Here is a 23,461-nt window from a genome sequence, read left to right as displayed (position 1 = left end):
ATATCCATCCTGGCCCCCATCTCATATATCCATCCTGGCCCCCATACCATGCCGCATCCACACAGAAAAAAAGATTCCTCTTACCTTACTGAGCCGGGCGTGTTAAAATGGCCGCCGACCTAGCAAAGGCCGGCAGCTGATGTGAGTGCACTCGTTGCAGGCGGCGCATGACAGTGACGTCATACGCCAGCAATATCAGACGCACAATAGTCAGCTTCATCATGCGACGCTGCGGTTCAAGTAAAGAACGCTGCATGCGTGCTCCCCTGCACATAGTCTGTCTGTGGTTTTAAAGGGCCTGTGCCCCTAAATATCGCAGGCTTTTTTTTTCTTTTCTTCCCCCTCTCTCGTCCACATCACGGGCCCACCAGGGATTTCTCTGATACCCCACCAGGCCAGTCCGACCCTGTTGACATAGAAGAAATAACATTCAGAATAGGGAAATGCTGGCCACTATTATGACAAGTGACTTGGATGACATCAAGTTTGAAGAGAGAATATTCACATATATTAACCACTTGCCTCTACAACCAGTTTTCATTTTTAGTTTTATATTGTTATCTTCCCTTCTTCCGACAGCTCTTTTTGAATTTTCTGTCAACATAACTGGATAAGGGTTTGTTTGTTGCAGGAAGAGTTGTATTTTTGAATGACATCACCCATTTTACTATATAATGTACATAAAAAAAAACCCCAAATAAAATGAAAATCCACCATTGTTTTTTTTTTGTTTTGTTTATACAGAGTTCATTGTATAGAAAAAATTCAGAAGTTTGTAAAAAAAAAGTTTGTTTTGTGTCGCTATTTTCTGAGACCCGTAAAGTTGCTATTTTTCCAACCATTGAGCTACGTGAGGGCTTGCTTTTTTTGTGTGGCGAGCAAACAGTTTTATTCATTCCAAAATGGTGAACACACAATGTTTTTATTGCATTTTTTTAAGGGAGGAATAGTGACCAAAAAACTGCATTTCTGGTGTTTTGATTTTTTTTTATTCCTTATGGTGTCTAATTGATTAATGTATTGATTAATTTTATATCTTGATAGACTGTAATTTTATGGACATGGTGATCCAAAATATTTTTATATTTTAATGGTGGAAAAGGTGCATGATTAGAATCTATTTTTTATATCTTTTTTTTTTTTTTTTTTTTAAAAAGCTGAATGATGGTTACACCAAGTATAGATTTTATTTAGATTTCTCTCATGTTCATTCATTTTGCATTTTTTTAAATTGATAAAAAATAAACTATTAACTCTTCTATGTTTTGGAAGCATTCTTGCGCAGTAGCATTTTTTTCCACACCTGCCTAAAACTTTTGCACAGTACTTTTTTAAATATATATTTTTCTACATTGAAAGACCCCTAACATTAGTGTTTTTGATTGACCCACCTCCAAAAAACCCAAATTTTGACTTTTTTTTTTTGAGTGTTCGCCCAACAGCTAACTAATCTATTTGGGGGTCTTTAAAATATTGAGTCATGTACCGTTTAAAAGATAATCTAAGAAGATCAGCACTGATTTAAGTCAGGTGCATCATGAAAAGTTTTACTTCCGGGTTCTGTGTGTGTAAGGAAGGAGTTGGAAGTGGTTACTCATGCAAGTGATAGTAGGAAGAAAGATTGTAGCCTGATACTGGCTGTACAGCCACAAGTGGCCTCAGGAAACAGGAACCTTTCTTCATGTTATCACCCCTCTTACTATTTAGGAAATCTATATGTCCTCTGGAGGTCACATTTAAGGGGTAGAGTTATTTTTATTTTTACAACAGGGGTTAAAAGACGAGCAGTTGCAGGTCTAATAACCCCAGCTCTAATTAGACAATTGTTAACTCTGTGACTCGGTAACTGTATTACAGAATTGTTAGGTTAAATAAAGTAATGATTTGCTCATATAGATATAAGCATAAGTGACATGTATGAACTCTGCACATCTGTTAGTTTAATTTTTAGGAGGCTCAGCTGGGTTAGATGTTAAGCCACATGTATGAATTTTGAAAGAATTCTTACAAAATGTTACACTTTTATGCAAAAGTGCATGAAAGCACCCATGATTACAAAAGCGCTGGGTGACAATTTACTAATGCGACTGGTGTCTATTATTTTATAATTCAGGTTTTATTTGTGTTTGACAAAGGTGTGAAAATTGTCCTGTAAGTGAAAGGGTTAAAGATGTTATTCTCACAATAGATGAGATGACTTCCCATTGGGCCAGAGTCCCAGCTGCCAACATGAGCCACTACAAATAGAAAAAATGACCAGCACATCCTAGCTAGTGTGAACAGGTGCCAGCTAACACAACAGTTCCAAGTCCACTATCCGGCAGAAGACAAAACTTAGTAGGCTAGAGAAAGGGTTGAGTGAAGCATTGAAGTGTGGTGGTGATCTGAAAATAACCGATGAGTATCATTAAACGTTGTGTCTTTGCTGTATATTTTATTGATTTGTGTTACTCTTGTTGCTTTAAGGTTTTTCTTTTGAGAAGAGTTATACCAAAATCGGATCAAAATGGTTCAGCTACTGCCAGCGCAAGAAGCAGCCAAAATATACCACACCAACTATGTACGTAATGCACGTGCCATTGGTGTCTTGTGGGCAGTGTTTACCATATGTTTCTCTATCATCATGGTAGAAGTCTTCATACAACCTTACTGGATTGGGGATAGTTTAAATACTCCTCAGGCTGGTTATTTCGGTCTGTTCAGCTATTGCATAGGAAATGCACTGACGTCAGAGCTAATCTGCAAAGGAAGTGCCTTGGACTTTGAGAGCATACCATCAGGAGCCTTCAAGACTGCCATGTTTTTTATTGGAGTGTCCATGTTTCTGGTGGTGGGTTCCATGCTGGCCTTCAGTCTTTTCTTTTTCTGCAATTCGGCCACAGTGTACAAGGTCTGTGGATGGATGCAGTTGGCTGCAGGTACTAAATGAGAACGGTTACCTATTCATTTATTATTTAGAAGACAATGCATAAAAAGATCAGTAGTGTAAAATAATTACATTACTCTATATTATTTAGTCTCCATTATACTTATAATTAGTGTGAACAATTACTTTTTAGTTTCTTCTCCTACTTTGGCATATGAAAACTTTTAATTTTTCCTCACCTTGCAGCAGCTGGCATAATGATCGGATGCCTAATTTACCCAGATGGGTGGGACTCTACAGAAGTGAAGCGCATGTGTGGAGATAAGACTGATAAATATACGCTGGGAGCCTGTACTGTGCGCTGGGCCTACATTCTAGCTATCATAGCCATAATGGATGCTCTTATCCTTTCTTTCCTTGCCTTTACACTCGGAAATAGGCAGGATAGTTTGCTGCCCGAAGATTTCAAGGTCCAAAGCAAAGGTTAGTCTTTCATTATTTGAAGTTTCTTAAAATGTTCTTAACTTTAAGAGGATTTTAAAAAAAACATTCTGCTGTTTATACAGTAGTATTCTGTGTGCTATATACAGTACAGACCAAAAGTTTGGACACACCTTCTCATTTAAAGATTTTTCTGTATTTTCATGACTATGAAAATTGTACATTCACACTGAAGGCATCAAAACTATGAATTAACACATGTGGAATTATATACTTAACAAAAAAGTGTGAAACAACTGAAAATATGTCTTATATTCTAGGTTCTTCAAAGTAGCCACCTTTTGCTTTGATGACTACTTTGCACACTCTTGGCATTCTCTTGATGAGCTTCAAGAGGTAGTCATCGGAAATGGTCTTCCAACAATCTTGAAGGAGTTCCCAGAGATGATTAGCACTTGTTGGCCCTTTTGCCTTCACTCTGCGGTCCAGCTCACCCCAAACCATCTCGATTGGGTTCAGGTCTGGTGACTGTGGAGGTCAGGTCATCTGGCGTAGTACCCCATCACTCTCCTTCTTGGTCAAATAGCCCTTACACAGCCTGGAGGTGTGTTTGGGGTCATTGTCCTGTTGAAAAATAAATGATGGTCCAACTAAACGCAAACTGGATGGAATAGCATGCCGCTGCAAGATGCTGTGGTAGCCATGCTGGTTCAGTATGCCTTCAATTTTGAATAAATCACCAACAGTGTCACCAGCAAAGCACCACCTCACCATCACACCTCCTCTTCCATGCTTCACGGTGGGAACCAGGTATGTAGAGTCCATCCGTTCACCTTTTCTGCGTCGCACAAAGACACGGTGGTTGGAACCAAGGATCTCAAATTTGACCAAGAAGGAGAGTGATGGGGTACTACGCCAGATGACCTGACCTCCACAGTCACCAGACCTGAACCCAATCGAGATGGTTTGGGGTGAGCTGGACCGCAGAGTGAAGGCAAAAGGGCCAACAAGTGCTAATCATCTCTGGGAACTCCTTCAAGATTGTTGGAAGACCATTTCCGATGACTACCTCTTGAAGCTCATCAAGAGAATGCCAAGAGTGTGCAAAGCAGTCATCAAAGCAAAAGGTGGCTACTTTGAAGAACCTAGAATATAAGACATATTTTCAATTGTTTCACACTTTTTTGTTAAGTATATAATTCCACATGTGTTAATTCATAGTTTTGATGCCTTCAGTGTGAATGTACAATTTTCATAGTCATGAAAATACAGAAAAATCTTTAAATGAGGTGTGTCCAAACTTTTGGTCTGTACTGTATGTAATATTATGTGAGCATTGCTTGGCAGTAAAAATAAGGATGGTGTACTTACTTTTGATAATCTATGTCAGAATGGCTGTATAAACTTTTTTGAAAGTTCTCATATCTGATTGTGGAGACACGGGGGTCTCCCGTGGGCAGAACACTACTCAGACAACACAGGGTGAGGGTAAAACAGTGTGGCAATACTTTATTGAACCACCAAACAGACAATAACATATAGAACAATCCCAGCAAAATACCCAAGATGGTGCAAAATTACAGAGTCTCGCCCTTCCGCTGACTTGCTGGGATTAGAGCAGCTATAACTCCGGGGCTTCCAGGGCCGACTACCTCCACGAGTGGCACCCTGCTTTTGGTGGGCGCCTATAGAGAGGAGGTAACGACAAGCTTAGGAAGTTGACATTCCATTGAGGCACATGTTCAGGTGATCGGATGGTCCCAACCTGGCTTCTCTAAATGTCTCCATGGGGCCAGGCAACCAGATGGTCCCAACCTGTCTTCTCTGAACATATCTGTGGGGCCAGGTGACTGGAGGGTCCCAGCCTGGCTACCCCAACATTTCCATGGGACCAGGTGACAGGAGGGTGCCAACCTGGTTTCCCCAAACATATCCCTGGGATCAGGTGACTTGTGGATCACAATCCTAGCTTCCCCAAATGTATCTATGGGTTCAATGATATTCAATGGAGCAGATCTGTGTTCTTCCAGGTGGGGCCGTGGCCCCCTAAGCTGACATCCTGTAGAAAATCATATCTGCGTCCCTCTTGATGGAGCCATGTTGTCTTAGCTGTTGCTCTGGCAATTCACTCTGACTCTCCTTGCAGAACAATAGAAATCCATTTTTATTTCCACATCTGTGACTCAGGTCATCATCCACAAGTCAGGGGGTAGGTGGGATGAGTTGAACTCTCAATGTTTGAGCATTTAATCGATTGGCATAGTTCTTTCTTCTCTGTTTTGCGGGTCAACAAGTCACAGGGCCCACACAATGGTCAATTAACATATTTTGCAAATATCTATTGTTCAGTGATCCTGCGTCCTTGTCTTGCAAAGTTAGCAGACAATAAGTTGCAGTAAATATCAACTCAAGTGTCAATATTCAGGCTTATACAAATAATAGTTTGTGTTTCTTGACCAACCAAAGAAAAACAAATAAATTCAAAAGTCAACATAAAGATAATCGAGTACGTCTCCTGCCCTACTGAATTTATGACTGGATAATTAATGCTGTGTCGGCACACTGATATTAACATGAGCATTTTATGAGTCTTGCTACTGTTTGAGTTAGTACATCAGTCTCATCAGGTGTAAGAGATCTACTGATTAACGTATGCACATTTTTAAATCTGGTGACAGATCAGCTTTAAATAATCCATAAGAATGAATGAATCTGCATAAAACTGTGCTCATAATTTATTCCCACAGTGTATCAACAATGTTTGGTATTAAAAGTGGAGTGGTTTAGTGGTTCACACTGGAGCCCTGCAGTGCTGGGGTCCTGGGTTTAAATCCCAGCAAGAACAACATCTGCAAGGAGTTTGTATGTTCTCCCCGTGTTTGCGTGGGTTTCCTCCGGGTTCTCCGGTTTCTTCTCACACTCCAAAGACAAACTGATAGGGAATTTAGATTTTGAGCCCCAATGGGGACAGCGATGATAATGTATATAAAGCGCTGTGGAATATGATGATGCTATTTAAGTAGATAAAATAATTACTCAAAATCAAATTGAACACTTTGCAGTGGTCATTATCAGTTTAATCTTGATCATTTTCCCATTATTGAGGTTAAATGGTGATGGGCTGAGGAAACTGACAGAACTGATGAAACTGCAGTAGGTTAGGCTCTGCTCACATCTGCATTCAAAGCTCAATTTGGAGCTTCTATTGTAGATTCTGCTGAAAGTAACAGACAAAATAATGCAGTATGTTATTCTATTTTGGAGGGTAAAATGTCAACACCAAATCTGCAGCGTATTATGTTGCAGCACATAAGATTTAAGAATAATTGAATGCCCATTTTGCACTGCAAAGGATGGAATATGCGGCTTCACTGTACCATTCTTGCAATGAAATTAGCAGTAGTTTTAATGTTACACATTTTGCTGCAGGAGGTCTGCAGAGGAACAACTCATGTGCATGTACCCAGGGCCGGCCCGAGAGATTACGGCGCCCTAGGCGAAACTATTTTGTTGCGCCCCTACTATTCTTGTCAGTAGATGAAAACTTGGGATATAAATTGAGGAGCAAAATAAACCACAACAACAATGATTAATTAACTCTCTCCTAACTCTTTAATCTTCTGAGAAGTTGTATAGGACAAATATATACAAAGTAATCAATAACACAAAACAAAAACGACCATAGGTAATTAAAATTTTTGTTTCCTTGCCTTTTTTTTTGAAAAGGATGACACTAAGTCACCAAGATTAATTTGTTTAGCAACTTCAGATTCTATCGAAATTGTGGCCAACCCAACCAACCTCTCTTGCATCATATTTGCCCTTAAATATGTTTTAATTAGCTTTAGTTTTGAGAAGCTTCTCTTTCCTGAGGCCACGGACACAGGCAGAGTCAAAAGAATTCTTAGAGCCACCACCAGGTTGGGGACACTTTCTTTCAAGTCAGATTTAAGCAAAAGTTCAAGAACGTCTTTTGGTGATGAATCTTCTGGAACACGTCTTGACATTGCCTGCAGTTCACCACATAGCTCTATGGCATCGATGTCTTTTACTTCGTTGTGTGTAAGAGACTTTTCCAGAGCTTTACACTTATCCAGAACAAATTTGCTTGGTTTTCCCTCAAGTGAACAGATGTGGTACAAAAATCCAAATTTCAATTCCATTTCTTTCAGCTGAGTGAACCGCACATCAACTGAATTTATAGCAGTATCTAAGATTGCAAAGTAAAAGTTAATTTTGAAACTCTGTTTCTCATCTCTTATGGGCTCATCTTTCCCTTCATAAGAGAACTGTCTGTTTTTTTTCTTTAAACGTTTTGGCGCAGAACTTGACTCAAAATTAGCTGGTATGCCAAGCTCTTCTGCGATTTCCCTCGCATCAACTAACAGCTTCTCAAACTCTTCATCGCTTCTTAATGATTGCAGATATTTCTTTGTTTTGTCAAGGTGTTGAGAAGCAGCAGCTAAATCGAATTCTTGTAACTGAAGTAACTTACTTGTCAAATTGATTTCGTACAAAATGTTGAACCATACTAGAACAGATGTAACAAAAGAAAAGGTTCCAACTTGTTTAGCAAGACCTTGAGCTTCTAGCCGGGAGACATTTCCAGAGCTTCCTGTGAGACTAATATTTTCTGCTATGTCCATTAGGGCATCATGGACTTCGCTCAATTGGTAACGGAGGGGGGCCAGAGCATCAATTCTACTTTCCCACCTTGTTTCGCTTAGAGGTTTTAGAGTCAGAGATGGCAAATGACGCACGAGTACTTCCCAACGCTGAGTTGACGAAGAGAAAAATATGTAGAGATTTCAAACTAACAGGAATAAAGTTGTCGCTCCAAAACAACATTTAGCGGCATCGTTGACAACTTAGTTTAGAGAATGGGAGCTGCAAGGCACAGAGAATGCACGTGGGTTTATGTCCAAAATTCGTCTTTGTAGTCCGATGTTTTTTCCCTTCATGTTGCTCCCATTGTCGTAGCCTTGCCCTCGTAAGTTGTCCACAGAGAGTGACAGTTCTTCAAATTTGTTCAAGACAGCGGCTGTCAAACCACCTCCAGTTCTATCAGAAACAGGAATGAATCCCAAGAAGTGCTCTTTAATTTCAAACTTTTTGTCTTCTGATGTGGAAACAAACTGAACAATGATAGTCATTTGTTCAACATGAGACACGTCAGAAGTACAATCCAGCACTACAGAAAAGTATTTTGCAGTTTTGACATCGTCAGGAATCTTTTCCTGAATACCATTACTTAGCAGTTGAATCATCTCATTCTGTATTGTTTTTCCCAAATAATGTGCATGAATCTCTTTGTCCCGGATTTTCCGAATGTGCTCACACATGACGGGATCGAACATAGCCAAATACTCCACAAATTTCAAAAAGTTCCCATTATTAGATGCAAACAATGCATCATTTGATCCACGGAATGCTAAGTTTTGCGTACCTAGTACCCTCACTAGAGCTATCAACCTTTCTAAAATTTGATGCCAGTATTTTTCTTGCCCTTCAATTTTGCGTAAGTGTTCTTCGTCAATGGTCTTGTTCATCTTAAGTCTATTTTCGAGTTCCTTCCATTTTTGAAAGCTAATCATGTGATCTTTGCTTTTTTCGTGGCAGGCTAAAATAGCAGATATGTTTTTCCAGTCATTTACACCATCAGTACCTAAGGCTGAGCGTTTGATGATTCCTAGTTGAAGTGATGAGTCTGGAAACAACGTGCAGCAAAAACAAAAAACTGAATTTTTCTGAATAGCATACGTTAGCCAATTGCGTTCAAGACTTTCACCATTGACAAGACGACGTTTATAGTGAACACAAGAAAATTTTCTACGATTAGTGTCCAAAGGAAAATCAAAAGCTTTAACTTGTGTGGGGCCAACTTTTACTACATCTAGGCGTAAGTCATCATTGATTACGGTCCACGTAGTGGGATCGTCCGAATAGTCTTTGCGTAGTATTTCTATAGATGTACCAGCCTCCATGTCAGTACTGGTACTTTGATCAGATCTACCACCAGATATTGATGGTTGTAGTTCACTATTTTCAGCATGAGAAACAAATTCTATTTCCACATTCGATATTTCCGAGGCAACAGAAGCCTGTTGTTCCAACGTTTGGAATTCCGCGTCTTCATTTCTATTGCTTAGATATTTTAAAAATGACCCTTTGATTTTTGAAAGTGATTTCTCCTCCTCAGCTTTTCTTTTACGGTTCTGAAACCCGAAAGATTTTTCTTCTTATCAGCCATGACTCGTTACAACACACAGCATTTACCTAAAAGTTAACGCACCGATTAAAATTGTTATCTGAACATTATATAATACGATTTTACTTTTAAGACAAAAACCACAAATTTCTTTAACAATTTCCAATGTTTCCAATATTTTTGAAAATCAAAACAATATACCTACCTCGCAGCGCCTAACACTTTAGAACCTAGGCCAAAAATTTACTAAAAACCTCCTATTTTCTATTTGCATTCATGAAACCTCATGGAACAATGAATCTAATGAATATACAAAATAACAGCAATGGCTCACATGATAAAGCACGCAAACAGTAGAGACATACCTCGAAAATATTATAATCGCGCGTGCCGATATGCAAAAAACGTAGATACTATCTCCCTTGCCTTAGCTGGCCTGACTGGCAGTCCAGGCAGTCTACGCCAATGCGTCAAAACAGACTCCTCCCACTAGCCGCATCGACTGCTGATGACATCTTTCAATATAATCGCCAACTAGTACCTAGTACCTAAAGTCCAAACTACGTATAAATAGGCCATATGGTACACCTACCTTTTAAGTATACGTATTTTTTTCTCTCGGGCGCCCCCTTAGTGTAGTGTGTGCATTTTTGGTTGTTTGCTTTGCTTTGCCAACATTTGAAAACTTAGGAGCAAAATAAACGCGCGGGATCAAACACCTGTCAGCAGACGATGCAAACGACTCACGTCCGTAGTTTAGCGCCTCCTTTCCGTGCGTAAATTGAAGCTCATCGGTTTTTCTTTTAATTTTATGATAAAAAAATTTATGTACACTTTTCTTTCCATCCCTAAAACTTTTTGCCTTTTGAAAAGATTTTTTACAATTTTTTCTATTTTTTCTCTGGCGCCCCCTTAGGGTCGGCGCCCTAGGCGGCCGCCTAGTTCGCCTATACGTTTGGGCCGGCCCTGCATGTACCCTAACATTCCCTTTTATATACATTTTGAAGACATTTGGGAAACATTTTGATTAACACCATAAACACATTGCTAGCAAAGTCCGCGAATGACAACTATAAATCACTGCTTTAGGCTTCATATAGATGTCCATGTTTGTTTACCTATGCAAAAAATGGTAGAAGTGTCATCAGTGATTGGCCAGTTTCTACATCAGTGTTTCATCAGTAATTTTCAAGTATGGATAAATAAATTATGAAGCTTCTACCATACACTGTAATGTTAATCATGTACAACACACTGATGCCTTCTATGTTACAATTTTGATGGTGGTCATTCTTTAACAAGGTATATTTCATAAAAATAAGCAATTCCTTATACGAATACCTCAAATATGTGATTGTTAAGGGGTTTATTAACCACTTCGCGCCAGAGCCTGTTTTTGCCTTCGTGACCGGGCCAATTTTTTCAATTCTGACCACTGTCACTTTATGAAGTAATTACTCTGGAACGCTTCAACGTATTCCCCTGATTCTGAGAATGTTTTTTCGTGACATATTGTACTTCATGATAGTTGTAAAATTTCTTCGATATCACTTGCGTTTATTTGTGAAAAAACATCGGAAATTTGGCGAAAATTTAGAAAATTTTGCAAATTTCAAACTTTGAATTTTCATGCCCTTAAATCAGAGAGATATGTCACACAAAATAGTTAATAAATAACATTTCCCACATGTCTACTTTACATCAGCACAATTTTGGAACCAACATTTTTTTTTGTTAGGAAGCTATAAGGGTTAAAAGTTGACCAGCGATTTCTCATTTTTCCAACAAAATTTACAAAAACATTTTTTTAGGGACCACATCTTATTTGAAGTGACTTTGAGGGGCCTTTATGACAGAAAATACCGAAAAGTGACACCATTCTAAAAACTGCACCCCTCAAGGTGCTCAAAACCACATTCAAGAAGTTTATTAACCCTTCAGGTGTTTCATGGGAATGTTTGGAACGTGGAAGAAAACAATGAACATTTAATTTTTTTTCACAAAAATGTTACTTTAGACCCAATTTTTTTATTTTCACAAGGGTAACAGGAAAAAATGGAATACACAATTTGTAGTGCAATTTCTCATGAGTGCGCTGATACCCCATATGTGAGGGAAAACCACTGTTTGGGCGCACTGCAGGGTTCAGAAGGGAAGGAGCACCATTAGACTTTTTGAATGTAAAATTTGTTTGAATAATTATCAGACGCCATGTTGCGTTTGGAGAGCCCCTGATGTGCCTAAACAGTGGAAACCCCCCACAAGTGACACCATTTTGGAAACTAGACCCCTTAGGGAACTTATCTAGATGTGTGGTGAGCACCTTGAACCCCAAGGTGCTTCACAGAAGTTTATAATATTGAGCTGTAAAAATAAAATTTTCACATTTTTCCCACAAAAACGTTTTTCATCCCTTAATTTTGCATTATCATAAGGGTAATAGGATAAATTACACCATGAAATTTGTTGTGCAATTTCTCCTGAACACGCCGATACCCCATATGTGGAGGCAAACCACTGTTTGGGCGCACGGCAGGGTTTGAAAGGGAAGGAGCGCCATTTGACTTTTTGAATGTAAAATTTGTTTGAATAATTAGCGAATGCCATGTTGCATTTGGGGAGCCCCTAATGTGCCTAAACAGTGGAAACCCCCCACAAGTGCCACCATTTTGGAAACTAGAGACCTTAGGGAATTTATCTAGATGTGTGGTGAGCACGTTGCACCCCCAGGTGCTTCACAGAAGTTTATAATATTGAGCTGTAAAAATAAAATTTTCACATTTTTCCCACAAAAAAATGTTTTTCATCCCCTAATTTTGCATTATCATAAGGGTAACAGGAGAAATTGCACCATTAAATTTGTTGTGCAATTTCTCCTGAGTACGCCGATACCCCATATGTGGGGGAAAACCACTGCTTTGGTGTACGGCAGGGTTCGGAAGAGAAAGGAGCGCTCTGTTGGCTACGATAGGTTGCAGACACCATGTCACATTTGAAGAGTCGCTGACATGCCGAAACAGCAGAAACCCGCACAAGTGACCCCATTTTGTAAACTACACCTCTCAAGGAATTCATCTAGGGAAGTAGTGAGTATTTTTAAATTTTTAAATTTATACCATTGGGCAGTGAAGAAAACATAATTATATTTTTACCACAAAAAATGTTTTACCCTCAGATTTTACATTTTCACACAGGGCAATGGGTAAAACTGGTGCCGAAATGTGTCACGCAATTTCTTCTAATAGTGGCAATACCCCATATGTGGCTGTATCGTACTGCTTAGCCATACGGCGAGATCTGGGGGGGACGGAGAGCTATTTGACAATTGGAGAACAAATTATTGTAAAATAGGCATTTGGATTTGGGAGCACAAAATTTTCTGAATTTCTTTTGGGGGGCAAGGGCCATTTCGCTTTTCCAGAGCCTTTCTGCTACCAGTAACTTGGAAGTCCCTTATATTTTTAACAGATGACGGACCTGAGTGGGGACTAGCTTTTTTTGAGGACTGAGTTGAAGCTTTTATTGGGAACATTTTACGTAACATTTATCCGGCGCTCTAGGCTGAGCATTTACATCGGGGTTTCCATCTAAATTTCCAAGTGATGTAATTCAGATGAAACCCCTGCGGGATCCATTCACTGTAATGAGGCAGCAGAGTTACTCTGGACTCCGTCTGGCCTCTGTTTAGCGGTGTCCTTTTTTTCAGAAGTGCACAAAACTGTAGCCAACCGCACTTTTATGCACGCCTAAAACAAATGACACCGTGGGATCACAGGCTAGACGGCATCCACAGTGGCCTATATCTGCCTCATTACAGGGAATCTTCTGTCATGGGTTTCGTGTGAATCACGTATTTCAGAGATTTACACGGAAACTCTGGTGTAAGCGCTCAGCGCAGAGCGCAGGATAAATGTGGGCAGAGCCTTACTGCGATCTTTGGGAGACATAATAAACAAATCAGTAGCAGGTGAAGAATTGGTTTTATTTATTTTTTACGCCGTTCCTCGTGTGATATAACTGATTAGATTACTTTATTCTTCGGGTCGGTGCGATTACAGAGATACCAGATTTATATCGGGTTTTTATGACTGACAGCTGTCACACACTAAGAGACACTTTTTTTTGCAAAATCTAGTTTTTGCATCGCCATATTTTGAGAGCTATAATTTTTCCATATTTCGGCCGACAGAGTCATGTGATGGCTTGTTTTTTGCGGGACGAGTTGACATTTTTATTGGTACCATTTTTGGGTACGTGACATTTTTTGATCGCTTTCTATTCCGTTTTTTGGGAGGTAAAATTAACAAAAACCAACAATTCAGGAATTGTTTTTAGAGGGTTTTTTTTTTATGCCATTCTGCGTGTGGTAAAAGTGATGAGGCAGCATTATTCTTTGGGTCAGTACATTTACAGCGATAATACACTTACTGTATATTTTTTTTATGTTTTGGCGCTTTTACACAATAAAACAATTTTATAGAAAAAATATTTTTTTGCATCGCTTTATTCTGAGCGCTATAACTTTTTAACTTTTCAGCTTATGGAGCTGTATGGCGGCTTTTTTTTTGCGGAACAAGATGACGTTTTCAGCAGTACCATTTTTATTTCCATTTTGCTTTTTGATCGCATTTTTTTTCCCCTTTCTGTTTGGCAATATGATGAAAAAGCATAGTTTTTTGCTCCGTTTTTTTATTTATTTTTATTACGGTGTGCACAGAATGAGTTAATTAGTGTGACAGTTTTATAGATCGGTTTGTTTCGGACGCGGCGATACCAAATATGTGTACTTTTTTGTTTTTGCATAAATATACGGATTTATTGGTTTAATATTTTATTTATTTATTTTTATTTATTTTGTGATTTTTTTTTAACAGTTTAAAAACATTTTTTTTTACATTTTTACTTAGTCCCTGTATGGGACATTAATTTTTATTTTTCTAATCACTGATCTCATCCAATGTAATAGAAATGTATTACATTGGATGAGATCTTTGCTGACTGTTTCACAGTCAGTGTGTCCTGCCAGGCTTCAGCTGCAGGCTGAGCCTAGCAGGACACCATATATGGCATAGCTGGAGGCGGTCATGTGACCTCCAGCTGCCATAACAACGGAAGGTCCTGGAAGCTATCAGGGGGCCATCGGAGAGGTAAGTTGACGACCCCCTCTCCTCTCACTATCTTCTATATGCCGCGATCACTATAGATCGCGGCATATAGAAGACTGCAAATCAGGTCCCGATGATGTCCCCTGTTAGAGCTATCGCTCTGCACCGGAATCGCAGCACTTGCAGGACCCTGGGGGTCCTGAGCGCTGCAGGACCACCCACCGTTTTTAAACGTCGGCGCTGCACAGAGCCTAGGCAGCGCCGACGTTTATCTACAGTGGGCGGTCGGGAACCGGTTAACATATACAGTTGAAACCAAAAGTTTACATACACGATATAAAAAGACACATATGGATGTTTTTCTCAATATCTGACATGAAATCAGAATGAGAGGGGGAGAAAGGGGGGGGGTGTGGGAGAGGGGGAGAGGTTTACAGCACTTTTATAACTTACTGCAACGTCAGAAGTTTACATACATTTCATTAGTATTTGGTACCATTGCCCTTAAACTGAATAACTTGGGTCAAACGTTTGGGATATCCTTCCACAAGCTTCTTACGATAGTTGGTCGGAATTTGGGCTCATTCCTCCTGACAAAGCTGGTGTAACTGATTCAGGTTTGTAGGTCGCCTTGCTCGCACCTGCCTTTTCAGCTTTGCCCATAAATTTTCAATAGGATTGAGATCAGGGCTTTGTGATGGCCACTCCAAAACAATGACTTTGTTATCCTTAAGCCACTTTATCATTTTGGCAGTATGCTTCGGGTCACTGTCCATTTCAAAGACCCATTTCAATCCATGAGATTGAACAGGCCTTCCTGCACCCAGCACTGACTATCAAGTTAGCATTGGTTTAATTTCACAATTACATGCATTATAATTATTTATTTATTACGATCACACCTTGTGCCTGCTTCATTGATGTCATTTGTGCTGTATAGATTTTTTATATATTTTTTTTTAACATGTGTAGGCAATTGTTATCAACAAACATGAATTTTTGAATATAGTCTTTAGCATTTTTGTATTGATTTTATGTAACATCTTTTTGATTCTTTTCATAAAAATGTCTGAGAGCAGTCATAAAGCTTTTGCAATGGCTAGTCTTGGAAAAGCCATGCTAATCAGATGACTGACCTACGATCATATCGTGCCCATCAGATAGATGGTCTATGGTACATAAATGATTTTTAATAAAGAATAAGGCGGCGGTAGGTGAGTATATTAATACACCCAGATTACATTACATACACATATACACACATTTAATGAAAAAAAATATATTAATGGAAGTGCTTCTTTAATTTAACATGAAAATCATCCTATCTTTTAGAACAATTGTATACCCAGATTTCATTATTGTAGCAAAGGATTGTCCCTGTGGGGAGGATTACATTAAAAAGATATACTCTTGGTTTTTCTTTTGCAGAGGATGAGAGTGGGTAAATGGATCGTCTTTCAACTGCAAGAATATGAATTCAGATTCCTCAATTCCCCTATGCTCCTCATGGAAGTAATGCAAGGAATATAGGAATACGTGAAAGTAAATGGAAATGATTAATGAAATTGTATATTACTGTGCATTCGGTTATATAATATACAGTACATAATATGTACTGGGAATACATAGAATGAGTAGCACTGACTTAAGGTAGGATGTATACATATTGTCTTGTAATCTATCATGATGTTGAGTTAGCTCCGCTATCTTGTAGCTCATTGGCTTAAAGTGGATTTGTCTTCAAATATAACCTACTGTTTAAAGAGGACCTGTCACCATTGTGAAAAGTGGCCAGTTTTTGCTCTTATTTCGTTCCCTCGGCTTTATCGAGTATTGATATTTTCTTCTTCTTTTTTTTAAATCCGTCATATGGTTCCAGAGATATTGACCTTTTTTGTTTAGCGCTAATATTTATGGTCTTTACCAACGGGGCGTTATTCACAGTGTTCTCTGGGGGCGTGTCTTTACGCTGCTCTACATTATTACCTTGTGAGCCACACCCCTTTGGAAAATATAAACCATGAAAAAACAAAAATCAGAACACTCATTGGAGCAGCGGTAATCAAATAAGAGCAAAAACTGGCCACTTTTCACCTGATTTCCATTTTCATGTTTTTTATTCTTTCAGTTTTCTAAACCTGTGTGACCACAATGAATTTTTGATGTGGCGTTTTTTCACTATGTTGAAAACGCAGTATGGATGGGATTTATAGACATCTCATGCCCACTGTGCTTTTATTTTGTACTCCGTGTAAACTCACCTACAGTGCACATTTCACATACGCAAGTTTTGTCAAAGCCAAGCAGCTTTGTTAAAATCATGACAAACCAAGCAGAGACAAAAAACGCAGAGACAAAAAACGCAGAGACAAAAAACGCAATAAAAACACATGTAAGAAAATGCAATGAAAAAAAATGCAAGTAACCTAATTTACTTAATAGGTGCAGGAAGTCCATAATATCAAAAATTCATCGCAGGAACATAGCTTAAACAATTATTAATATAAAAAAATAGCCCTTCCCCCCCAAACCTTGCAACTCACATTATCATCACAGACAGTATTCTAGTGAAAGGTAACACATCTTTATACTGAATATGACATTAGAAAAACTGAGAAGAAATGAAACATCCATATCCCTTAAAATAATTTTTTTATTAAGTATTTATGATAAAATGCATAGCACTAAACCTCCACATGATGAACTCACTGACTGTCTCTGCCATTACTGTGCCCTTAATAAACACTATTATTAAGGGCGCAGAAATGCCAGAAAGTGGCATTTCGAATACGGATGTGCCATTTCTCCTCTATTTTTTTCCCCAATGTTATAAATTGAAAGTCCATAATTTAATAAATTAAAAAAAAAATACATTTAACATAAAAAAACAGATTCAAACAATAGCTAATTTTATTTAACTTAAAGTAACATTTAAAATTTTCTTTCAACTTCCCTTTAACAGTACATCTTAAATCAGGTATCCATGTATAGATGGGGCTCAAGAGCTTAGCCTGCACCAAACCTGGCAGATTCCAGCTGTCTTACACAGTAGGCATCTGCCTGTAACAGCAATGACCGATGCTTGTTGCTCTTATTGCTGCAGTTTAACAATTTAAATATCGCTGTCAAACTCTGACAGCGACATTTAAATGACACAATTGGTGATATGCATGTGCACCGGCTTCCTTTAGCCCCCTTGTCATATGTTCATGGGGTGTCGATGGGTTATCATGGTACCTGGGGACCTTCTGAGGGCCCTCTTGGCTGGGCTTCATAAGAGAATGTATTTTTTTTTTTAAATACTGCAATACAGTAGTACTGCATAAAGCACAAGTGATCCAAAGTTCAAGTTCCTTAAAGGGGTATTGCCATCTCCAAGATCCTTTCCCAATATGTAGTAGGTGTAATATTATTATTATTATTATTATTATTAGCAAATACTTCCAATTAGAGATGTAGTAAAGTTTTCTGATTCGTTATGTCTCTTTCCTGATGTACAGGGACTGCAGGACCTAAGGCTAGAGATGAGCGGTGTTCGACTAGAACTGTTCGCCAATCTCAAATTCGAGCTGTTTTGGGCGGTGTTCGAGTTGTTCGACGAACCCGAACGATTTGCAAAAAATTCGACTGTTCGAGGTTATGTTCGATAACTGTTCGTGCACCAAAAGCGTGTCCTGCATGTCTGGTGCTATTTAGAGCACCAATCATGCAGGGATTGTCTGCCACTCACTGTAATGCCACAGCCATGGTGGTTGTGGCATTACAGTGATTGCCCAAATCGATGGGAACAGTGCCAACAGTGAAACATGAAAAGCCGGCAATTCAGCAGCGGCATACACCGGTACCCGACAATTTAGAACCGAAAGAATAGAGCTTCACACATAGATTAGATAGATATAAACATGTCAGCCACATATATACGAAGTACAGTGAAAGTGCTGCTTATTGTACTTGTCATTTAGCGTAAAGGATTTATCAAAAAAAATAATAGTGTTTTCATGCACCGTCTCTTTAAGAAAGCCGGCCGGCAATTCAGCAGCGGTACCCGACAATTTAGAATAGAAGGAATAGAGAATCACACATAGATTAGATAGATAGAAACATGTCAGTCACATATATATGAAGTACAGTGACAGTGTTGCTTACTGTACTTGTCATTTAGTGTAAAGGATTTATTAAAAAAAATAATAGTGTTTTCATGCACCGTCTCTTTAAGAAAGCCGGCCGGCAATTCAGCATTTGTACCCGACAATTTATAACAGACAGAATAGAGCTTCACACATAGCTTAGATAGATAGAAACATGTCAGTCACATATATATGAAGTACAGTGATAGTGTTGGTTACTGTACTTGTCATTTAGTATTAAAATAAAGGATTTATTATTAAAAAAATTGGCGTGGGGTTCCCCTTAATTTTAGGCTCTAGCAGAGGTTAAGCAGACAGCTGGGGCAGATGTTTGAAGCCTGGGAAGGGGGTAATACCCACGGAGCTTCCCAGGCTACTAATATCAGCCCCCAGCTGAATACCTAGCCTTTACTAGCTATTAAAATGGGGGACCCCCCCAAAAAAATGACGTGGGGTCCCCCCTAATTTAATAGCTAGCAAAGGCTAGGCAGACAGCTGGGGGCTGATATTAATAGCCCAGGAAGGGAGCCATGAATATTGGCCCCCTCCCAGGCTAGAAACACCAGCCGTCAGCCGCCCCAGAAATGGCGCATTCATAGGATGCGCCAATTCTGGCACTTAGCCTCGCTCTTCCACGCTGCCCTGGTGCGGTGGCAGGGGGTAATAGGGCTGGGGTTGATGTCAGCTTATAATGCCAGCTGACATCAAGCCCAGGTTAGTAATGGAGAGGCGTCTATAAGACACCCCCATTACTAACCCCATAGTCAAAGTTAAAAGAAAACACAACACCCAGAATAAAGTCCTTTAATTGAAATAAAGACACAATTCTTTATTGTTCTAAATTAAACCATACTTACCATCACGCCCATTCCAGCTGAAGCCAACGATCTCCTGTAATAAAAATAAAATAATAAAGCAACCTCATCCTTACCTTTCCATGGTTCCCACGACAGCTTCAGCTCTGCTATATCGAGATGACAGGCTGGACCGCAGCAGAACGCTGCCATCCAGCCTGTCATCCCGCGGACACTGAGAAGCGCAGGCATGCTTGGGCTCCTCACTGTCTCGCTGTGACGGCATCCAGATGAGCCGAGGTCATGTCCAATGAACTCGGCTCACCTCATGCACGTCACTTACAGCGTGGGAGAATTCTCACGCTGAAGCGCTGAGTGCAGGAGAATTTTCCCACGCTGTCAGTGAGGTGCATGAGGTGAGCTGAGTTCATTGGACATGAGCTCACCTCATGCACGTCACTGACAGCATGGGAGAATTCTCCTGCACTCAGCACTTCAGCGTGAGAATTTTCCCACGCTGTCAGTGACGTGCATGAGGTGAGCCGAGTTCATTGGACATGACCTCGGCTCATCTGGATGCCGTCACAGCGAGACACTGAGGAGCGCAAGCATGCCTGCTCTTCTCAGTGTCTGCGGCATGACAGGCTGGATGGCGGCGTTCTGCTGCGGTCCAGCCTGTCATCTCGATGTAGCAGAGCTGAAGCTGTCGTGGGAACCATGGAAAGGTAAGGATGAGGTTGGTTTATTATTTTTCTTTTATTGCAGGAGATCGTTGGCTTCAGCTGGAATGGGCGTGATGGTAAGTATAGTTTAATTTAGAACAATAAAGAATTGTGTGTTTATTTCAATTAAAGGACTTTATTCTGGGTGTTGTGTTTTTTTTAAATACTTTACTAGAAATTCATGGCGGTCATGTCTAATACTGGCGTGACCCCATGAATTTTGGGCTTGGGGCCAGCTGATAATACCAAGCTGGCCCTAACCCCTTTATTACCCAGTGAGCCACCGCACCAGGGCCCTGGATGAGTTGGGTACAGCGCCAGAAGATGGCGCTTCTATGAACGCGCCATTTTCCGGGGTGGCTGCGGACTGCAATTTGCAGCGGGGGGGGCCCAGAAAGCTTGGGCCTCCCTGCGCTGCAGATTCCAGCCCCCAGCTGCCTAGTTGTACCTGGCTGGACACAAATATAGTGCGAAATAATTAAAAAAAATTGAAGTGGGGCTTCGCACTATATTTGTGTCCAGTCAGGTGCAGCAGGTAGGAACGGGCTGCCCCCAACCACCAGCTGCCTATTTGTACCTGGCCGGACACATCAATATAGGGAAGCCCTTTTTTTCTTAATTATTTCATGAAATAATTTAAAGAAAATTGACGTGGGGCTTCGCCCTGTTTTTGTGTCCAGCCAGGTACAACTAGGCAGCTGGGGGCTGGAATCCGCAGCGCAGGGAGGCCCAAGCTTTCTGGGCCACCCCCGCTGCAAATTGCAGTCCGCAGCCACCCCGGAAAATGGCGCGTTCATAGAAGCGCCATCTTCTGGCGCTGTACCCAACTCATCCAGGGCCCTGATGCGGTGGCTCACTGGGTAATAAAGGGGTTAGGGCCAGCTTGGCATTATCAGCTGGCCCTAAGCCCAAAATTCATGGGGTCACGCCAATATTAGACATGACCACCATGAATTTCTAGTAAAGTATTTAAAAAAAACACAACACCCAGAAAAAAGTCCTTTAATTGAAATAAACACACAATTCTTTATTGTTCTAAATTAAACCATACTTACCGTCACGCCCATTCCAGCTGAAGCCAACGATCTCCTTAAATAAAAGAAAAATAATAAAGCAACATCATCCTTACCTTTCCATGGTTCCCATGACAGCTTCAGCTCTGCTACATCGAGATGACAGGCTGGATCGCAGCAGAACGCTGCCATCCAGCCTGTCATCCCGCAGACACTGAGAAGCGCAGGCTTGCTTGCGCTCCACAGTGTCTCTCTGTGAGGGCATCCAGATGAGCCGAGTTAATGTCCAATGAACTCGGCTCACCTCATGCACGTCACTGACAGCGTGGGAAAATTCTCCTGCACTCAGCGCTTCAGCGTGAGAATTCTCACACTGAAGCGCTGAGTGCAGGAGAATTCTCCCACGCTGTCAGTGACGTGCAGGAGGTGAGCTGAGTTCATTGGACATGAGCTCACCTTATGCACGTCACTGACAGCGTGGGAAAATTCTCCTGCACTCAGCGCTTCAGCGTGGGAGAATTCTCACGCTGAAGCGCTGAGTGCAGGAGAATTCTCCCACGCTGTCAGTGACGTGCAGGAGGTGAGCTGAGTTCATTGGACATGAGCTCACCTTATGCACGTCACTGACAGCGTGGGAGAATTCTCCTGCACTCAGCGCTTCAGCGTGAGAATTTTCCCACGCTGTCAGTGACGTGCATGAGGTGCGCCGAGTTCATTGGACATGAACTCGTCTCATCTTTATGCCGTCACAGCCAGACACTGCAGAGCGCAAGCATGCCTGCGCTTCTCAGTGTCTGCGGGATGACAGGCTGGATGGCAGCGTTCTGCTGCGGTCCAGCCTGTCATCTCGATGTAGCAGAGCTGAAGCTGTCGTGGGAACCATGGAAAGGTAAGGATGATGTTGCTTTATTATTTTTCTTTTATTGCAGATCGTTGGCTTCAGCTGGAATGGGCGTGATGGTAAGTATGGTTTAATTTAGAACAATAAAGGATTGTGTCTTTATTTCAATTAAAGGACTTTATTCTGGGTGTTTGTGTTTTCTTTTAACTTTGACTATGGGGTTAGTAATGGGGGTGTCTTATAGACGCCTCTCCATTACTAACCTGGGCTTGATGTCAGCTGGCATTATAAGCTGACATCAACCCCAGCCATATTACCCCCTGCCACCGCTACAGGGCAGCGTGGAAGAGCGAGGCTAAGTGCCAGAATTGGCGCATCCTATGAATGCGCCATTTCTGGGGCGGCTGACGGCTGGTGTTTCTAGCCTGGGAGGGGGCCAATATTCATGGCTCCCTTCCTGGGCTATTAATATCAGCCCCCAGCTGTCTGCCTAGCCTTTGCTAGCTATTAAATTAGTGGGGACCCCACGTCATTTTTTTTGGGGGGTCCCCCATTTTAATAGCTAGTAAAGGCTATGTATTCAGCTGGGGGCTCATATTAGTAGCCTGGGAAGCTCCGTGGGTATTACCCCCTTCCCAGGCTTCAAACATCTGCCCCAGCTGTCTGCTTAACCTCCGCTAGAGACTAAAATTAAGGGGAACCCCACGCCAATTTTTTTTAATAATAAATCCTTTATTTTAATACTAAATGACAAGTACAGTAACCAACACTATCACTGTACTTCATATATATGTGACTGACATGTTTCTATCTATCTAATCTATGTGTGAAGCTCTATTCTGTCTGTTATAAATTGTCGGGTACAGATGCTGAATTGCCGGCCGGCTTTTTTAAAGAGACAGTGCATGAAAACACTATTATATTTTTTAATAAATCCTTTACACTAAATGACAAGTACAGTAAGCAACACTGTCACTGTACTTCATATATATGTGACTGACATGTTTCTATCTATCTAATCTATGTGTGAGGCTCTATTCCTTCTTGTCTAAATTGTCGGGTACCGGTGTATGCCGCTGCTGAATTGCCGGCCGGCTTTTTTAAAGAAAGCGTCTACTGAGCAGTTTGTCAGCTTTTGGACACCTTTGAAGGTATTTTCTATGTGTTTCTATGTGTTTTTGTTTGCCTGCCATTGGTTTTAACGGTGTTCGACGGTGTTCTAAGGTGTTCGACGAACAGTTCGACGAACAGTTCCTCGAACATCCCGGTGTTCGACGAACCGAACCCGAACACTACGGGGGTGGCTCAACACTACCTAAGGCATCCATGGTTACAACTACTAGC

At 40.7% G+C, this 23,461-nt stretch overlaps 1 protein-coding gene across 1 annotated transcript in view; it reads left to right on the top strand.

Annotated features, from left to right (window-relative positions):
- Nucleotides 1-2,506: 2,506 nt before the first annotated feature.
- Nucleotides 2,507-23,461, top strand: part of LHFPL5 (LHFPL tetraspan subfamily member 5) — a 32,690-nt gene continuing 11,735 nt past the window's right edge. Inside the window, exons 1-2 of the mRNA XM_073669071.1 lie at nt 2,507-2,918; nt 3,113-3,349. Of these exons, the coding sequence (XP_073525172.1) occupies nt 2,507-2,918; nt 3,113-3,349 (649 nt within the window). The remainder of the gene's footprint in view (nt 2,919-3,112; nt 3,350-23,461) is intronic.

This window comes from Phyllobates terribilis, unplaced genomic scaffold, assembly GCF_046119375.1.
Source record: "Phyllobates terribilis strain yellow unplaced genomic scaffold, ASM4611937v1 Scaffold_2__4_contigs__length_985480577, whole genome shotgun sequence".
NCBI classification, from domain to species: Eukaryota; Metazoa; Chordata; class Amphibia; order Anura; family Dendrobatidae; genus Phyllobates; species Phyllobates terribilis.
This window is presented reverse-complemented; position numbering and strand designations above follow the sequence as displayed.